This window comes from Phyllobates terribilis, unplaced genomic scaffold (genome assembly GCF_046119375.1).
Source record: "Phyllobates terribilis strain yellow unplaced genomic scaffold, ASM4611937v1 Scaffold_2__4_contigs__length_985480577, whole genome shotgun sequence".
NCBI lineage: Eukaryota > Metazoa > Chordata > Amphibia > Anura > Dendrobatidae > Phyllobates > Phyllobates terribilis.
The window spans coordinates 299,100,598-299,120,397 of NW_027362762.1; the positions used below are offsets into that span (position 1 = coordinate 299,100,598).

At 43.9% G+C, this 19,800-nt stretch overlaps 1 protein-coding gene across 2 annotated transcripts in view; it reads right to left on the minus strand.

Annotated features, from left to right (window-relative positions):
- The window catches only part of CLYBL (citramalyl-CoA lyase), a 460,951-nt gene that overhangs the window by 37,446 nt on the left and 403,705 nt on the right, over positions 1 to 19,800 (minus strand). For both annotated transcript variants that reach the window (XM_073670402.1, XM_073670408.1), the window contains exons 5-6: positions 4,217 to 4,310; positions 381 to 548 (exon numbers count right to left, since the gene is read on the minus strand). In XM_073670402.1, coding sequence (XP_073526503.1) covers positions 381 to 548; positions 4,217 to 4,310 — 262 coding nt within the window. The remainder of the gene's footprint in view (positions 1 to 380; positions 549 to 4,216; positions 4,311 to 19,800) is intronic.

The window sequence follows — 19,800 nt, forward strand, 5'->3', positions numbered from 1 at the left end:
CATTTTTACATTGATATTTGATAAATTTATACTTTTCTCATTACCGAATATTTAAGCTATGGTAAAGACAGCAATCCATAGCCATTCTCCATTTAATTTACAGGTCTAGAATATTTTGCTAGAAAATGACAATGTAATTAATTATAGAGAAATGTGAAAACCGTTCAAACATTGAAATAAGGACATAAAACATGTATGAGGTTTCAAAATATGGCAATATGGTTTATTTTTGTTGTGCACAATGTAATAACCCGGAACATATTTGCAAGATTCACAGTGGGCCATGCTATGTGGTGTTTTGCCATTTCCCTTCATTACTGTATAACTGTCACTCATTAAACAGTAGAAATGGCTTTTTATATATAATTAGGAGCACATACCAGAGAATCCCATCAGGGCTCCTTCTTTTGCTTGTCTCTGCAGCCCATCTGCATCTTTGTAGTCTATGTAAACAAGATCAATTGCTTGCAGTCCAAATGCTTTGGCTACAACGACTATCTTCTGTCTGGCATACAGGACATCATGAGTTTCTTTGCTGCTTGTAGCACCTTTATTGTTAAGACATGATATCGTTATTAGTCATTAATTTCATCTATACGTGAATTTCTTTCACATAATATTAAAACTAGACTCTACAATAAACAGCATAGTACCAGACAATTACTGTCATATTATAAAGCCAATATTCAGGCAGAATCCACTGTATTTTTTTTAGATGAGTGCTAGCAGAGAGAGGGCACACTTCAACATTTTTCAGTTCTCCTATATTGGGAAGAAAAATATCTCAAAACAAAATTTGAGTAATTGCCAACAATAGGATTGAGGCAACAATTCCAAGGCTGAAACTGTGTGAAGAGTCTAGTACTAGTCAAGGCATCATCATATGATTTTTATTTTTTTTATATATCAGGGAAATAAAAAATTGAAATTTGTGAAACAAAATGCAGACTCCTGCAATCTCTGTTGCTATTTATGATATTAAAGCAAATCTGTCAGCTTAATATGCTGCTCTACAGTGCCTTGAAAAAGTATTCATACCCTATGAACTTTTCCACATTTTTTTCACGTAACACCCACAAATGTAAATGTATTTATTGGGAATTTATGTGCTATACCAACACAAAGTAGAAAGTATTTGTGAAGTGTAAAGGAAAAGATACATGGTTTTATAATCATTTTAAAAATATAGATCTGAAACTTGTGACTTGCATTTGTGTTCAACCCCTTGTAGTCTGATACCCCTAAATAAAATCCTGAGTGACCAATTGCCTCCAAAAGTCACATAACTGATAAATTGAGTCCATCTGTGTGTAATTTATTCTCAGTATAACTACAGCTGTTCTGTGAAAGCCTCAGAAGTTTGTTGGAAAACACTAGCAATCAAACAGCATCATGAAAACCAAGGAACACACTAGACAGGTGAGGGATAAAGTTATGAAGAGTAAAGTATGATTGGGTTATAAAAATAGCCCAAGCTCTGAACATCTCACAGAGCAATATTCAATCCATCATCCAAAAATGGAAGAAGTATGGCACAGCTACAAACCTAAAACATCACAGAAAACTGTACAACTGCAAACCTACCAACACATGGCAGAAAACATAACATGACATCTCAAGCAAGAAAAACAATAACTAGAGAAGCAGCCAAGAGGCCCATGGTCACTCTGGAGGAGCTGCAGAGATCCACAGCTTATATTGGAAAATCTGTCCACAGGACACATCTGGCCTTTGTGGAAAACAAGCAAAATATCCAAAGAGATCCACAGCTTATATTGGAAAATCTGTCCACAGGACACATCTGGCCTTTGTGGAAAACAAGCAAAATATCCAAATAACTGGAAGTAAATGGATAAATCGCACAGTGCATAAAAATAATGCTAAATAATAAAGGGTATTTAGTTGATCAAAATAATTTAAAATACATCCCGCCACATCACGGTAACCCTTAAGGGACAGTCCTAACTCTAACATTAAAACCTTACCATTTGTCAAGTGACATACATATGGATAAGGGCAAAGAGACTGAACCCCTAGTAGAAGCATAGACCTGAGAGGCAGAATGAACCTTTCAGCTCAGACAAAGGGCGGCCACACCCTTATATGCACTGAAGCACACTAAACTACAAAGAAAAAACCTGGGAGTCTGAACTGAAACGTAAATTGATGTGCATGCAAAATGTAAATGCATGTTCACATAAGGCCACTAGACAGAGAAAAACCAAAGACAAGCAAAATACCCAAATAACTGGAAGTAAATGGATAAATCGCACAGTGCATAAAAATAATGATAAATAATAAAGGGTATTTGCACATGCACATCAATTTACGTTTCAGTTCAGACTCTCAGGTTTTTTCTTTGTAGTTTAGTGTGCTTCAGTGCATATAAGGGTGTGGCCGCCCTTTGTCTGAGCTGAAAGGTTCATTCTGCCTCTCAGGTCTATGCTTCTACTAGGGGTTCAGTCTCTCTGACCTTATCCATATGTATGTCACTTGACAAATGGTAAGGTTTTAATGTTAGAGTTAGGACTGTCCCATAAGGGTTGCCGTGACGTGGCAGGATGGCTTTTACATTATTTTGATCAAAATTATGTTAACTAAATACCCTTTATTATTTATCATTATTTTTATACACTGTGCGATTTATCCATTTACTTCCAGTTATTTGGGTATTTTGCTAGTCTTTGGTTTTTCTCTGTCTAGTGGCCTTACATGAACATGCATTTACATTTTGCATGCACATCAATTTACGTTTCAGTTCAGACTCCCAGGTTTTTTGTTTGTAGTTTAGTGTGCTTCAGTGCATATAAGGGTGTGGCCGCCCTTTGTCTGAGCTGAAAGGTTCATTCTGCCTCTCAGGTCTATGCTTCTTCTAGGGGTTCAGTCTCTCTGCCCTAATCCATATGTATGTCACTTGACAAATGGTAAGGTTTTAATATTAGAGTTAGGACTGTCCCATAAGGGTTGCCGTGACGTGGCGGGGTGGCTTTTACATTATTTTGATTAAAATTATGCTAACTAAATACCCTTTATTATTTGTTAGTATTTTTGCACGGTGCGATTTATCCATTTACTTCCAGTTATTTGGGTATTTTGCTTGTCTTTGGTTTTTCTCTGTCTAGTGGCCTTATGTGAACATGCATTTACATTTTGCATGCACATCAATTTACGTTTCAGTTCAGACTACAAGGTTTTTCCTTTTTGGAAAAGTAGCAAGAAAAAAGCCATGTTTGATAGTAGCCATAAGAATTCCTGTGTGCAGTTTGCAAAAAGCCATGTAGGGGACACAGCCAACACGTGGAAGAAGATGCTCAGGTCAGAAGAGACCAAAGTAGAACTTTTTGGTCTAAATGCAAAACACTATACACTTTACAAATATTTGCTACTTTGTGTTGGTATCACATAAAATCCCAATAATATAAATTTACGTTTGTGGTTGTAACGTGAAAAAGTTCACAATGTATGAATATTTATTCAGGGCGCTGTAGTTAAAAAGTGTCAGGCTTGCTATAAACCTTAGTTTCTGATCGGTGTATCCAACACATTTTGAGGGGGATTAGCTGACAATTTAATTTCTCTGGGAGCTATCAGGCTGTTGAGTAAGCATGGATCACACTCATTGGGTTTGATATTGCCGATGCTATTATTTTTGCTTGGGAATAGTCTTGCCTTGATGGATTTTTACTGTACTTAGTAAATGATCAGTTCAGGTGACAGAGTGCAGGAGGAAAAGGGGCTCAAAAATGGAGAAAGAAGCATAGTAATGATATTATACAGTTTTGCTTGTACTTTTGATTTATGTGAAATTTATTGAAACAACAGTGACCATTAAAGGGAAATACATATGTATTTTATAAATACTTTAGCTGTGACAGTTTACGAGGATGGAATAATAGAATATATCATCATGACAATAGAATCTTCAGGATTATCCTTATAGTGACTGAGTTTATAATTATTCTGTACTTCCTATATTAGAGATCAGTCCTCTATACACAGACTTCCTTATTACTTTATAATGGACTTGTGCTAATGCCCAGCAGCCAATGTGAACAAGCATAGCTGCAGTGTAAAGCCAAAGAACACATGTGAAAATCAGCATAGTAGCCAAGATTTAACAAAATAAAATTGAAGACTTCCTCAAGTTAAGACTTACACATACTTTTTAAGACCAAAATGTCAACATTAATTTAAATTTTTGTACAAAATTTCAAACCTATGCTTGCTCTAAAATCTTCTGCTCCAAAGACAACTCCATCCAAGTGAAGACCGACCTTAGGCCCTCTTTGTATAGCTTCTTCACAAACATCCTGTGTGTGAAATAATATTTGATTTTGGTTTAATTTTTAAAACATCTCAAAGATTTTATTTACAATAATTACACATTGTGGTTTCCTTCAAGATATAAGTAAAAAGGTGGTTTTACTTTCTGTAAAGTATGTTGAAAAAAGAAATGATTATTCCATTTAGGTTTACATTTCCAAGAATAATATTTTAAATTTTATAGTAAGGACTCCACGTAAGAATACCATGGATATTAAATGTTTGTTCCCAGGTTTTAGTTTGATATGCAGAAAATACAATTTCTATGGTTAGCCATACAGAAAGAAGTTAGCTGTAAGGCTATGTGCCCACGTAGCAGATTTGATGCAGAGCGTTTTTGCCTCTCTCTGGCAGAAAAAAACGCATGCAGATTTACTTGCATTTTTTCTGCCAGAGAGAAGCGTTTTTTCAGCATTTTTACATGCGTTTTCGCATGCGTTTTTTCAAGCAGTTTTCCAAGCAATTTTGAGCATCACTTGGAAAAGTGCTTGGCAAGTTGGTCACACAATATAAATCCATGCAACCGGCATGGATTTATAATGTGTGAACAACTGATGCTTTAAATGCAGCATCTATAGTAAAAAAAAGAGAATTAAAACGTTAAAAATAAAAAAAACCCTGTATACTCACCTCTCCGGTCTCCTCCAGTCTGCTCCCGGCCGCGTCCTCTCTCTCCTTGCCGTCCCGCAGCGTACCGTCAGGACCTGCGGTGAAGTCATTTAGTCAGCTGATGGTCAAGCGACCATCACCTGACCGCCGACGTCAGCGGTCGCGTGACCATCAGGTGACTAAATGACGTCACCGCAGGTCCTGACAGTACACTGCGGGACGGCAAGGAGAGAGGACGTGGCCGGGAGCAGACTGGGGGCCGCCGGAGAGGTGAATATACAGGCTTTGTTTGTTTTTAACTTTTTTATTTATTTTTTTCACCGCGTGGTAGCCGGGATGAAGAGGAGTTGTAGTCTCCTCTTCATCCCGGGTACCACACGCACCGCGATTGCGCTGCAAATTCACGGCCATTGAATTTAATTGAAATGTAGCAAATCCATATATACCTGTGGGTTTGCTGCATTTCAATGTTCCTCAATGGCCGCGAATTTGCAGCGTAATAGCGGCAGAAATGGTCATGCTGCGTTTTGCAACGCAATGCGAATTCGGCGCACAAATTAGCGCATCATGTGCACAGCACATCCGAATTCACATTGCTTTGCATGGCAGACGGTTTTACAAGCGTTTTCGAGGCGTTTTCGCAGCCGTAAAAATGCCGCAAAAAAGCTACAAAAACACTACGTGGGCACATGGCCTAAAACCATAGTTTGGCTGATTGTTTGGAGGCTGCTATCATGACTCCTCCATAAACAGCAGAGCGGAGCACTCCTTTGTTCTTTATTAGACACTGCTGCCAGACTCTTCAGGTGACATCTCACCAAGAACAAATGTATTGGCAAGCTCAAATCAAAACATGCTGGATCCTTATCTCCCCAAATATAATATTTTGGGCGACAATGTAGAGGACCTCATACACATTAGGATGTCAGTTGTGCCCACCGATATTGGTGTGTTCAGAGGACACTAGTCTAATGAGTAGGTGGACCTTCAGGCTGACTATATGATAAAACCCATAAAGACTAAAAAGTCTATTGAAGTTGCCAAGTTTGGTGGAATTGACTGAAAATCTAATGTGTGAGAGCCCCCAGCAACAGATATGGGGATAAAAGGGACGGAGCATGTTCTATTACGATATGCTAACGCTTTGTTCCTACAGGGGATATGCATCTCTGCTATAGGCTTTATTCTACTCTTCCATTTGAAATAAAAATAAAAGCTCTAGAGAATCTGGTTCATACATTTTTACCTTCAAATATTATGTTTTAATTTTATACTTTAGCATTGCCATTGTTTATCCATTTACTGTTTCCCTCAAATATATTTCATATGCCACTTCTGGATTTTATCCAGATAACAACTTGTAAAATCCTGCGAATCTTAAAAGTACTCTTCCTTCAAATATTTTAGTGATAGTCAGGATTGAATCATGTCAGGAAACAATCTATTTAAAAAAAATGGAGTAAACAACTTAAAGGTGGGATAGAAGTAAAAAGGTTCCCCTTTGTCCCTTGTGTAGTACCTCTCACCTTAATAGGTGGTGTTAAGAACACAACATCTATAATGGCCCTTCAGTCCATCCAGACATTACCGCTGGTGACCCCTCTCCTGGATACAATCTGGTCTGTTACTAGTATACAACACATAGGCAGTAAAAAATGGGTGTAATAGCCATGCTATCTTCAAATATTCATACTCAAAATAGAAGCAAAATGTTTATTGACCCTACACGTTTCATGGTCATACCGACCCTTTCGTCAGGACAAGATGTTGACTTGTCCTGATGAACGAGTTATTGCAACCCTGAAACGCATATACCACTCAATACACATCAACTTCGAATGTCTAAAGATAGCATGGTTACTACTAACCCAGTTTTTCACTGCAAAGAAACAATCTTGGTAAAAAGGGATAGAATGTGAACAAGTCCATGAGAGGACGGCAAGGAGAGGAGTCTATATAGCAGACGGGAGCATGGGGGAATGGTTTGTGTGAGGTGGGCACAAGGAAAAGTCTGTGTACCAGAGGAGGCATGAGACGCAATCTGTGATGTGGGATGACTGGGGCAAAGAATGTAGTCTAAAGGAGGGATGGTGGCATGAAAAAGGGGGTCATGGGAAGCAGTGAGGCAAGGGTGCAGTGTATGTGAAAGGAAAATCCATGGGGAGAAGTCTGTGAAAGATGAGGGCATGGAGAGCACTCTGTGTAACAGATTAGGAGCAGTCGTCTGAGCGAGAGAACCTGAGTAATTGAGGAGGGTGGGACCTGTCTGTGTAATTGAGGAGGGGGCATAGGGAATAGTCTGTGTGAGAGGGGGCTGTAAGAACAACCTGTGAGAGAGATGGGGAAAGAAAAGTCTTTTTCAGCAGTAGGGCATAAGGGAATCAGTCTGTGGTAGGAGGGCATAAGGAGTACTCTGTGAGACTAGAATCAATAGACACATCAACGCTCAAGTCTTCCTGATACAGGAATAATGCTTGACCAGGGTTAGAGGGAGGGAATCCATCAGACATCAGGTTTGTACCATTAAACCTTACCATGCCCAAGGACACCAAGGAAAATGATGCTAATCCTTACCGCCCAGGCCACCAGTGATATTAACATTAAAGCTGGCCATACACATTAGATGGCTGTTGGCCAAATGATGCTGTGGCGAATAATTCAGCTGACAGCCATCTCACCCATTCACAGGAGCATACAATAATTCCTTTATTGTGATAGACCACCAAAAATCCAGACATTAAATAGGTTTTCTGAGATTTTAAGAAAATTGGCTATGATAGAAAAATGGCATAAAAAGAACCCATACTTTCCCCTTTAGGCCACGGCCCCACTATCAGTATTTGGTTAGTATTCGGTCAGTATTTTTTCTCAGGAGTGGGAGCCAAAACCAAGAGTGGGTGATAAATGCAGGATTGGTGACTTGTTTCTATTATACCTTTTCTCTGATTGTTCCTCACCTGGTTTTGGCTCCCACTCCCGAGAAAAAATACTGACCGAATACTGACCAAATACTGATAGTGGGGCCGTGGCCTTAATCCCATGCTGGACTCTTCTTACCTGCTGCTGTTGACCTTGTGCACATGACTTCTGCAGCCAATCACTGATATCTTTGGTCACACTGAAGCAAATAGTCAAGTGCTTGTGGCTGACATATCACCATTGCAGAAAGTTGACAGAGATCACAGATATGGAAGGAGATTAAAGAGGAGAATATAGATCTCTATTTCTTTTTTTTTTTTTTTTTTTAAAAAACATCTTTACCTCATTGAGAATTTTCCTAAAATGCACGAAAAACTCTTTAACACCCTAAGTAGGGAAACCAGTTTGATTCAGCAGTACTTATAAGCTGCTGTTTTTTTTTGCCCATTTTAAAGAGATGAGTGCCCAGGTTCCTAACTTTCCCTCTCTATAGAAAGTATTAGATCCGACACTTGTCGGGGTCCTGAATAGACGACTCCCCTCTATTACAGCCACATGACCTAACATAACATATGGATAATGGATTTTTCATGAGGAGAAATGTATCCCCCTTGGGAGGCGGTACCCACTGTTGAGAAGGTATAATCTATCAAAGAGAAGCCACAAGGCTATCATCAGACCCACTCATAAACATAGTGTGTTGGCATGGATGACAGCCTTTATTAAGTCACACAGAAAAACTGTAGACATATAGTTGTTTTAATAGTGCTGCAAGTAAAAAAACAGAATAAGGTACTCCCACTGTCCAATACCATATCTAAGACCTCAGTCACACATCCTTAAATAAAAACTAAAACCGCGATTATAAAGCAAGATAAATATGTACCTTAATTACATCAACAAGAACATACAAAACAAAAGTTGTAGTCTCTGTTGAAAATATACTGTTGCTTACGTTTCTTATCTCAAGGTTTTGTCATCCCAAATTTTTATTACAAAAAAAAATGCAATAAAAGCATAAAGTGCAAATAAGTTCGAATAAAAGAATATAAATAAAATATAAATCAGGTGAAAACTATCTAAAACATTATCCATTCATATAGACAGAAGGTAAAGGCCTAGGGTATTAATTACAATAACGCATTAATCACATCATTTGGATAGCTTTGTTGTTTTCTCTTAAAACCCCACCTCCCAAACATAGAGTAATGTTGTCCGAATCCGCCAATAATGACGACTTGGCCCACAGTCTAATTTGTAAGGGGGCCCTGGAGATATGATTGTTGGGGAGTTTAGGATCAGGCATGTCTTTTTTCGGACTGCCAATCCTTTTGTTCTCTGGGAGCAGCAGTTTGCTCATAGAGAACAGAGGAGCACTCAGAAGAGTGAGTGCTACTGTGTAAGGGAGAGACGGCCGAGATAGCTGCCTGCCAAACTGATGGCTAAACCAACGTTCAGCCAACAGCCATTTAATGTGTATGGGGGGGAGGGGGGTGGGGGGTTAAAGAGAACCTTTTGTAATGTAGCATGGTTTTGTAATGTAAAATAAACACATGACTAAAATGGCGCAATACACTGGGTCTTCTCCTACCGGTCTCTGATTCCCTGGCCCCTCTGCTGGTCTTTGAATGATAAGTCACAGCTGAGATTTCACACAGTGGAGGCAGGTCATTCACAGACTGGAGGAAGGCAGACGTGCAAGGGAATCACAGACAGAAAGGAGAAGACCCCCTGTACAGTCCAGCCCCTGTGCACCGAAATCTAATTGGCAGAAAACTTCAAATGATGATTAAAGAAGAACCAAAAAGCATTTTTTCCCCCAAAGGTATCAATGTAATCAGTATAATAGCACCATTACAGCCAGATCTTTACTTTACATTACAAAATCACGGTGACAGGTTATCTTTAATGGGATATATGTTTAATAAATATCTCTGTATTGTAATGTTCCTTTATAAGCACTCCTGGATATGTTAGAATATTAAAATTGTGTCTTACTAGTTCACCAAGTAAATGGGCCATTGTCAGATTAAGTCACCCTATAATTAAGAATTGGAACACCTAGTAGTCTATTTATCCAGTTATTACCAGGATAAATAACAAAAGAAAAGCACAAAGCAGAGTTTTACTAAATTCTGCATGTTTGTAGTGCTCATAGAAACTGCTTTTCTAAGCAGAAGAAACTCAAAGGAAAATCCTAAAAGTTTGACATATCTAATTATTTGCATTAGCCACTGAGATAGCGTCCATGCACAGGATTACATGACAAATAGCCACCGGATAAAAGGCTAAGGGTCCCTTTACAAGGGCAGACCTGAACAACTGCAGATCAGCTACTTGTTTGCTGATCAGTCCCGTTTACACAATCAGACCGCTCTTCAGATGCGCACTAAATAATTTGTAATAGATTGTTAATTGTGCATAGGCTGCTATTGTTCTTGGCAGTTTGAGTCCTGATTGCATCGGGCGATGAGCTACCAAGAACGTTGATCTTTTGCGCAATCGAAAAGATAATTCCACCCAATAAAAGAGCATTTTGTTCTCTTCTTGAATGATCAGCCTCCATTTTACCCGGCAGAATTAAGTTTATTTGGACACCGCATCACAGCAATAAAATTAAATAAGAGGCGATAAAACATCTTATCTACCCCAAAAAGAGATCAGTAAAAATGTCAGCTCAAAACACAAAAAATAAGCCTTCACACAGCCCCATATCCTGAAAATTGAAAACGTTATGTGTGGCGCCCCTGAGGGTTTGACTGCCACAGGGATGCTGCACCTCTTTAATGGGGTGTAGTGTTCCTCCTCTGAGGTAAGAACAGTGCGATGGTCAGGACCCTACCTCCACATCCAACTCCACACTTCTCCCACCAGAGGGGGCTAGTATGCACTAGGTGCTGCCCCTACTGGGAATTGGGAGACTGGGGAACCAAGAGATAGGGGAACCAATTAGTGGGTGAGGGTGGAGGACTCACATTTTAGTGACACTTAATAATTCATATTTAATACACAACCATTTTGGCTTTGGGTTCTTTGATCGTGATCTCCCTCCCTGAACGTGGATCCTGGGTGGACCTGCAGCGGATGGAGACACGGCCCTCATACCCGGGCCTTGGGTCGAGGGGCAGGTTGCAGATAATGTATGTCTCAGCCCGGTCAAGGACCATGACCAAGAAGGCCCGGAGCTTAAGAGTTTAACTCCACCGCAAAAGGATCCCAGGAGGATGCAGACGGAGCGGTATACGCCACCTGTCCTCGTTATTCTGATCTATTCAGAGGGATTCCGGCTGCAAGAGGGGTACCGGCCCCCGACACCTGACTTTGCTACTCCACTTCCTAGTCAGGGAAGCCCCGCAGGCCCTGAGGATCCCACCGAGTAACGGATGGAGTGGAGCTGCCACCCGTACCCTGTTTCTGAGCGTAGTACAGAGGGAGACCCGGCCTATCTACACACACACAGACAGGAAAGGACCCGGTCTGAAGTCTAGGAACACTCTGGTGCGGGGTCCTGATTAAATACTTGAATTACTCAGAGGTTGTCAGACCCTCGTTACTGGTGACCGCAGAACTCCGTGAGGAGCAGGGAGAAGCCTTGCAGCTGCACTCTTCAACGTGAGTAAAAACCCTGGAAGTTAACCCCTATGGCCTCCGGACTCTTTATTCTGCACTACACCGCACTACGTAGCACCAGACCTCCTATACTACAACCCCCGTCATCCTGTCGCCTTCTGCCCTGAGGCCCTGCTAAGCCTGTGGGGAGTAGTAACAACGACGGCTGCCACAACATCCCGCCTCAGAGGACTGCAGCAGCGCTGGAGGCCTTCACCAGGTGCCACAGGTGGCGTAGTCGAGATCAGCCACTCAACCCGGATGAGCCCGTACTATCTCTTTTGTAGTGTGACGGCCCTGGGCACGGAGCGGGTCCGGGCCACGGCTGCACCCCCATCGACAACTTAGGACCCGGCTCAGAGTACCCCATCTTCCCAGGCTAGGGCTTACAGCGTGCGTGCTGCGATCGTCACATACTTGGCGTAGTCGGCAGGATAGCGTACCCGCAGCAAAGGAAGGAATTACCCATTGCTACCGAGTACTGTGTGCCTTACACCTTAGACTGTCGTTTTCACTTAAAATGGCGCCCGCCCAAGAAGAACAGACGCCATATTGCATCAGAAAGACGGTCTTCTAACACCTCCTATTGTGGGCCAGGCACCCATATGGTGCCAAAAGTGTGGACCGCCCCTTCCATCAGAGACTGTCCGCGGGGTAATGCCCGTCAAACTGGATGGGCTGAATGAAGGCGGGCCTGTCAGCATACCGCCCCAAAAGAGGAGGAAAAAGAAAAACAACAAGGTGCGGCCATAGGAGTTGGAGTTTGGCGACCTTCAGGAGCAGACATGGACGCTGCTGGAGCGCAACAAACGGTACCTTCCGAACCCGGCCCAGGTTCTTCTCCCGGCAGGGAGCATGGTGGCACGATCCTCACAGCGGGAGATATTGAATTTCTCCACCAGGAAGCCCCGGGTCTTGTGCGAAGACTGGATGAGGCCCAGAAAGCGGTGTCTGCTGCGTGGCAGGAGGAAATGCTGCTGCGCATCCGGACCCGCCGCCAAGGAGCCGAAGCTCAGGGAGAAGTGGTGACAGAGGTCGCGAGCGGCCCAGAGGTGGGTGAGTGTGCTACCCCTGCCCCGGCTGCTGAGCCTACCGTGCCCATACTGGACCTCATGGCCGAGTATCTGCTGCCCGGCGCAGTAACTTGGGAGTAGGTCTTTGCCCCGGAGCTGCGAGCTTCTGCTATTGGCGAAGACCTGCACTGCTGCCCAACTCCCAACTCGGAAGGACCTGAGCCTGCTGGGGTATCCACCGACCCCAACCAGGACTGGTCCGCACTTGCAGAGGACCCGCAGCAGCCCCTTACGACACCGCTACCCGCACCGACAGTCACCTGGCCGGCGGCTGAGGAGTGGGCCTGGGACAACCAGGGGGGGGACCTGATGGGCTTCCCCCTGGAGACCCGGGCTGAAGCGCAGAGGAGGAGCGAGCGGTGCCATGAGCAGATTCTCCAACTCAGCCGGGAGCATCGCCAGAGGGAGGTCCGCTGTGAGCGCCTCGAGGTGCGCGCTAAGGCTGCAAAGTCCCGGGCCCACCAGGAGGAGGCAACCCGTCAAAGCCCCCGTATGGAAGGGCAAGTGGTAAACTTTCACCATGAGGCGGGATGGGGATTCATACGGAGTTCCCAGCATGAGGACGACGTCTTCGTCAGCCGGCGGGACGTCGAGCCGCGGCTGAAAAAGGGACACCCTGGCCGGAACCTCTTCCCGGGTGACATAGTCACGTACACCCGCCACCACGGGGTGCGGGGGTGGTACGCCCTGGATGTCCACAAGGCGTCCAGGAGCGATGCCCCCTCGCGCTCGGCCGTAGAGGACCGGTCAGCCTCCGTCGGGAGGAATGAGCCTTTTCCCCGGAGGGGATCCGAGAATTCAGCAGCCCCGGCGGCTGTAATTTGTTGAAAGTTATTATGTTTATGTTTTGACATGTTTTACCCCGGTTTCTAGAGACATTTGTCCCTGCGGACTTGCAGCAGACAGACTCCTTACTTGTAAATACTTTGCATCTCTTTAGATGCTCCTTATTGGTTTTATGTAAAACCGCATACACTTCTACCTCAAGACCTCAGAAGAAAAACCTGTCTGGAGTGGCTCTCCTGGAGGTCCAACTCGGGATCTTCATGCCCTCCAGCCACCCCAGGGCCTACATTGGGGGTTTGGGACAGGTCCCTTGTGCTTCTGAACTGCCTTTCATTCCTTGCACTTTACCCGTCTGTCTGTGCATAAATGTCTCTGGATGATCATTGTACTTTTATATTTTTTTACATCTTTGTACTTTTATATTATATGCTGTTTGTAACGTTAAAGAAGAAGTGCCTCCTGTTATGATCTGCTACAAGCACTAAGGAAAGAAAGGAGATCTGTCCCTACAATAGAACTAAGCTAGATCCCTACGATGTAACGGGGAACCTGATCCTGCGTTCAGACCCGCTAAAGTACTCGGCTAGTCTGTACGAAGACCTATAGATGCAAGGGAGGGATCCCTACAAGAACTAGGGACTGGGATAAAGTTGGACACCTCCTAGCAGAGATTGTAGCAGTAAAAGACAAACACACAACATAGAACATAAAGGTCCGAAGACCTAGCTAAACTGACTGAGAAAGGTAACTAAGCACCAGGCTAGCTTAAGAGTAGAAATTACAATGAAGTCCAGCAAGGCCAGGAGGGCGGAGCAGGATTAAATAGGCAAAAAAGGTCATGTGACCAGCAAGATAGAAAAAACCTAACAGGAGAGTTCTAACAGTACCCCCTCTTCTATGAGGATCCTCCGGATCCCCTAGGCCCAGGCTTATCAGGAAACCTCTTGTGAAACGCTCTGACAAGTCTGGAAACAGAAACATCATCCGACCTCACCCATGAGTTATCCTTGGGTCCGAAACCCTTCCAAGCGACAAGATACTGCAAACTCCCTCTATACCGTCTAGAATTTAGGATGCGGGAAATTTCGTATTCCCCGTCCTCCACCACCGGAGGAACAGTGGCAAAGGCGTCTCCATCTGACACATAAGCTCTTTTCAACAGAGAAACATGAAACACCGGATTAATCTTCCAGGAGGTAGGAACCTCCAACCTAACAGCAGATTGGTTAACTACCTGAAGCACCTTAAAGGGCCCTACAAACTTGGGACCCAATTTTTTAGAAAGAATCCTCAACTGCAGATTCTTAGAGGACAACCAAACCATGTCACCAATAGCAAACAAAACCTCTTGCCCTTTCCTATCAAAGTACCTCTTAGATTTTTTGTTAGCCTCCTGAAGATTACCACGCACATCCGTCCAAACTCTCTCCAAATCACCGGAAAAACTCTCCTCCTCAGGCACAGCCGATACCAATTTGGAGAATGACCCAAAAGACGGATGTCTCCCAGAAGAACAAAAAAAAGGCGAACAACCAGCAGAAGAGGATGTATGGTTGTTAAGAGCAAACTCAGCAAGTGGCAGAAACTCAGACCACCCCTCCTGATTGTCTGCCACAAAACAACGCAAGAACTGCTCAACATCCTGATTCTTCCTTTCTGTCTGGCCATTAGACTCAGGATGATATCCGGATGAAAACGACAAATGAACTCCCAACCTGTCACAAAAAGCACGCCAAAAACGAGCCACGAACTGAGGTCCCCTATCCGAAACAATGTCAGTAGGAACGCCATGTAGTCTGACAATTTCCTTGACAAAGGCCTTACCGAGTGTCTTAGCGCAGGGCAGTTTGATGAAAGGAAACAAGTGACACATCTTGCTAAAACGGTCCACAACCACCCAGATGACTGTGAAACCCTCAGAGGGGGGAAGGTCAGTAATAAAGTCCATAGCCAAATGTGTCCAAGGTGCACTAGGAACCTACAGAGGGCAAAGCAACCCCACTGCAGGAGTATGTGAAGACTTAGATCTAGCACACACCGTACATTGACGCACCCACTTAATGACTTCCTTCTGCCATCCACGCCACCAAAAACTGCGACCCACAAGTCTCTTGGTCTCAGAAATTCCTGGATGACCTGCCAACCGAGACTCATGACACTCAACAAACAAATCTCTCCTAAAGGTCCTAGGCACAAACAACTTCCCATGGGGAGTGTTAGATGGGGCATTCTCCTGTGCTTTAAGAATCTCATCTTCCAAAACGGAGTCCAATGCCGCAATCACAACACCTTCTTGTAAAATGCTCCCCTCCTCCTCAGCACCGGCCATGGGAGAAAAGCTGCGAGACAAAGCATCCGCTTTAACATTCTTGGTACCCGGGATGTAAGTAACGGAAAAATTAAACCGCGAGAAAAAAAGTACCCACCTAGCCTGACGGGCATTCAAGCGCTTGGCAGCATCAAGATAGATCAGATTTTTATGATCAGTGAAAACCTGAATGGGAAATTCAGCACCTTCCAAGAGATGACGCCAGTGTTCAAATGCGAGTTTAATAGCCAGCAATTCCCGATTACCAATATCGTAATTAAGTTCAGTCTCAGAAAATTTTTTTGAAAAAAAAGCACAGGGATGTACTCCATCCTTGTTTTTCTGAGACAACACCGCACCGACCCCCACCGAAGAAGCATCAACCTCAACCAAAAACGGCTTAGTCACATCAGGCTGCATAAGGATGGGAGCAAAGCTGAACCTCTCCTTTAGAAACACAAAAGCTTCAATGGTCTCAGTAATCCACTGAACCGCATTAGCACCTTTCCTGGTGAGATCGGTCAGTGGTTTGACAATAATAGAAAATTTTTTAATTAATTTTCTGTAATAATTGGCGAAACCCAAAAACCTCTGTATCGATTTCAAACCAATAGGCCTAGGCCATTCCTGAACCGCCTGAACCTTCACAGGGTCCATCTCAAAGCCCTTGCTGGAGATAATGTAGCCCAAAAAACTAATTCTCTGTACAGCGAACTCACATTTCTCCAGCTTAGCAAAAAGCGAATTGTCAATTAATAACTGTAATACCTCACGTACGCTCCGCCAATGAGACTCCAGATCCGGTGAATAAATCAAAATGTCATCCAAATACACAACCACATTTTTGCCGATCAAAGGTCTAAGGATGTCATTAATAAGATTCTGAAAAAATGCTGGAACATTGGTAAGACCAAAAGGCATAACCAGATTCTCAAAATGACCCACAGGAGTGTTAAAAGCAGTCTTCCATTCATCACCCTCCTTCATGCGCAACAAACTGTATGCCCCCCGGAGATCAATTTTAGAGAACCACTTGGCCCCCACTAACTGGTTAAACAAATCAGGAATCAATGGCAGTGGGTAAGGATTGCGTACAGTAATTTTATTAATCTCACGAAAATCCAGACAAGGACGTAAACCGCCGTCCTTTTTTTTAATAAAAAAAAATCCAACAGCCACAGGAGACTTGGAAGGCCTAATGTGACTGGCGGCCAAGCTTGCCTGTATGTATTCCTCCAAAGCCTTTCTCTCAGGGATAGTAAGATTAAATAAACGACTTTTAGGAAGAGTCGCTCCAGGGACAAATTCAATGGTGCAATCGTAGTCTCTATGGGGAGGCAAAATTTGTGACTCCTCCTCAGAAAAAACTCTCCAAAAATCCCGAATAGGTACAGGTAATTCCCCTTTTTCCACCGCAGCAATACGTCCGTTACAACACTTGTCATAACACTTAGGGCTCCAGGACTTAATTTCATTGGTAGACCAATCCAGTACAGGATTGTGCAATTTTAACCAGGGTAACCCCAAAACTACTGGAAAAGGCAAATTATTTAATACTACCAAATCCAAATTTTCTTGGTGAATACCATTAATAGTGAGGGGAAATTCACAGACCTTGTGAGTAATACTCTTCAAGGGGGAGCCATCGACAGAAACCACAGCAATAGGGGATGATAAAGGTTTGGGTTTTAAATTAAGTTTTTCCAAGAATCCCCCATCAATCACATTCAGAGTTGAACCACAATCCACAAATACCCGAAATTCAATTAATTCTTCCTGAACTGCAGTAGTAGCAGAAAGAAATACCCCCTTAGTATTTAAACAGGCAATACGGGCGTAACTGACCTTTTTTTTTTTTCTTTGTTCATACGAAGCACACAGTTCTTAATAAAATGGTCAGATTTCCCGCAATAAAAGCACAAACCTTCAGAAGATCTGCGGTCTTTTTCCTGAGAGCAGGGTGCCATCGCCCCAATCTCCATCGGCTCTCCAATGTCAGTACAGACCCTCTCAAGACTCGGAGCTGACATGGCAGAGGATTTACTCTCATTAACCCTTGCACGCAGTCTCCTGTCCACCCGTATAGCTAATTGCATTGCCTCCTGCAAGTTTCCAGGTGTGGGATAAGCAATCAGCAAATCCTTAACCCTTTCACCTAGCCCAGCAAGAAACAAACTTTTCAAAGCTGAATCATTCCACCCCACCTGGGCAGACCACCGACGGAAGTGAGAACAATATTTTTCCACATTACCTGATCCCTGCCTCAAACGTCTCAATTCAGTCTCAGCTGATGAGACACGATCAGGATCATCATACAACAAACCCAAAGCAGAAAAAAAACTATCCACTGATCTAAAGCATGGATCACTAGGTTGGAGAGAAAATGCCCATCCCTGAGGTTCTTTGCGCAAAAGTGACATTATGAACCCTATGCGCTGTGATTCATTACCAGAGGATCTGGGTCTCAAACAAAAATACAACAAACAAGCATTTTTAAAGGAAAAAAATTCTTGTTGATCACCAAAAAATAAATCAGGCAAACGTACCTTTGGCTCCACAAAATGTGCTCCAGAACAGCTACTCACGTGTTGTTGGAGCTCGGCCACCTCCAGAGAGAGTCCCTGCAGGCGTTGAGCCAAATCCTGAACCGACACCATGATGGAAACTGGAGGTCTTTCCTTAGAGATATTTTTGGGCTGGACTTACTGTTATGATCTGCTACAAGCACTAAGGAAAGAAAGGAGATCTGTCCCTACAATAGAACTAAGCTAGATCCCTACGATGTAACGGGGAACCTGATCCTGCGATCAGACCCGCTAAAGTCCTCGGCTAGTCTGTACGAAGACCTATAGATGCAAGGGAGGGATCCCTACAAGAACTAGGGACAGGGATAAAGTTGGACACCTCCTAGGAGAGACTGTAGCAGTAAAAGACAAACACACAACATAGAACATAAAGGTCCGAAGACCTAGCTAAACTGACTGAGAAAGGTAACTAAGCACCAGGCTAGCTTAAGAGTAGAAATTACAATGAAGTCCAGCAAGGCCAGGAGGGCGGAGCAGGATTAAATAGGCAAAAAAGGTCATGTGACCAGCAAGATAGAAAAAACCTAACAGGAGAGTTCTAACACCTCCCATAATGGGAAGATCGTTTAATTGTTTACAAAATATAAAAAAACTGTACCAGGTATTGCTCTTTTGCAGCCCGTGGACGTGCTGTGTTTCACCAGGGGGGAATGTGGCGCCAATGAGGGTTCGACCGCCACAGGGATGCTGCACCTCTTTAATGGGGTGCAGTGTTCCTCCTCTGAGGTAAGAACAGTGCGATGATCAGGACCCTACCTCCACATCCAACACCACACTTCTCCCACCAGAGGGGGCTAGTATGCACTAGGTGCTGCCCCTACTGGGAGACTGGGGAACCAAGAGATAGGGGAACCAATTAGTGGGTGAGGGTGGAGGACTCACATTTTAGTGACACTTAATAATTCATATTTAATACACAACCATTTTGGTTCTGGGTTCTTTGATCGTGATCTCCCTCCCTGAACGTGGATCCTGGGTGGACCTGCAGCGGATGGAGACACGGCCCTCGTACCCTGGCCTTGGGTCGAGGGGCAGGTTGCACATAATGTATGTCTCAGCCCGGTCAAGGACCATGACCAAGAAGGCCCGGAGCTTAAGAGTGTAGCTCCACCACAAAAGGATCCCAGGAGTATGCAGACGGAGCTGTATACGCCACCTGTCCTCGCTATTCTGATCTATTCAGAGGGATTCCGGCTGCAAGAGGGGTACCAGCCCCCGACACCTGACTTTGCTACTCCACGTCCTAGTCAGGGAAGCCTGGCAGGCCCTGAGGATCCCACCGGGTAACGGGCGGAGCGGAGCTGCCACCCGTACCCTGTTTCTGAGCGTAGTCCAGAGGGAGACCCGGCCTATCTACACACACACAGACAGGAAAGGACCCGGTCTGAAGTCTAGGAACACTCTGGTGCGGGGTCCTGATTAAACACTTGAATTACTCAGAGGTTGTCGGACCCTCGTTACTGGTGACCGCAGAACTCCGTGAGGAGCAGGGAGAAGCCTTGCAGCTGCACTCTTCAACGTGAGTAAAAACCCTGGAAGTTAACCCCTATGGCCTCCGGACTCTTTATTCTGCACTATACCGCACTAC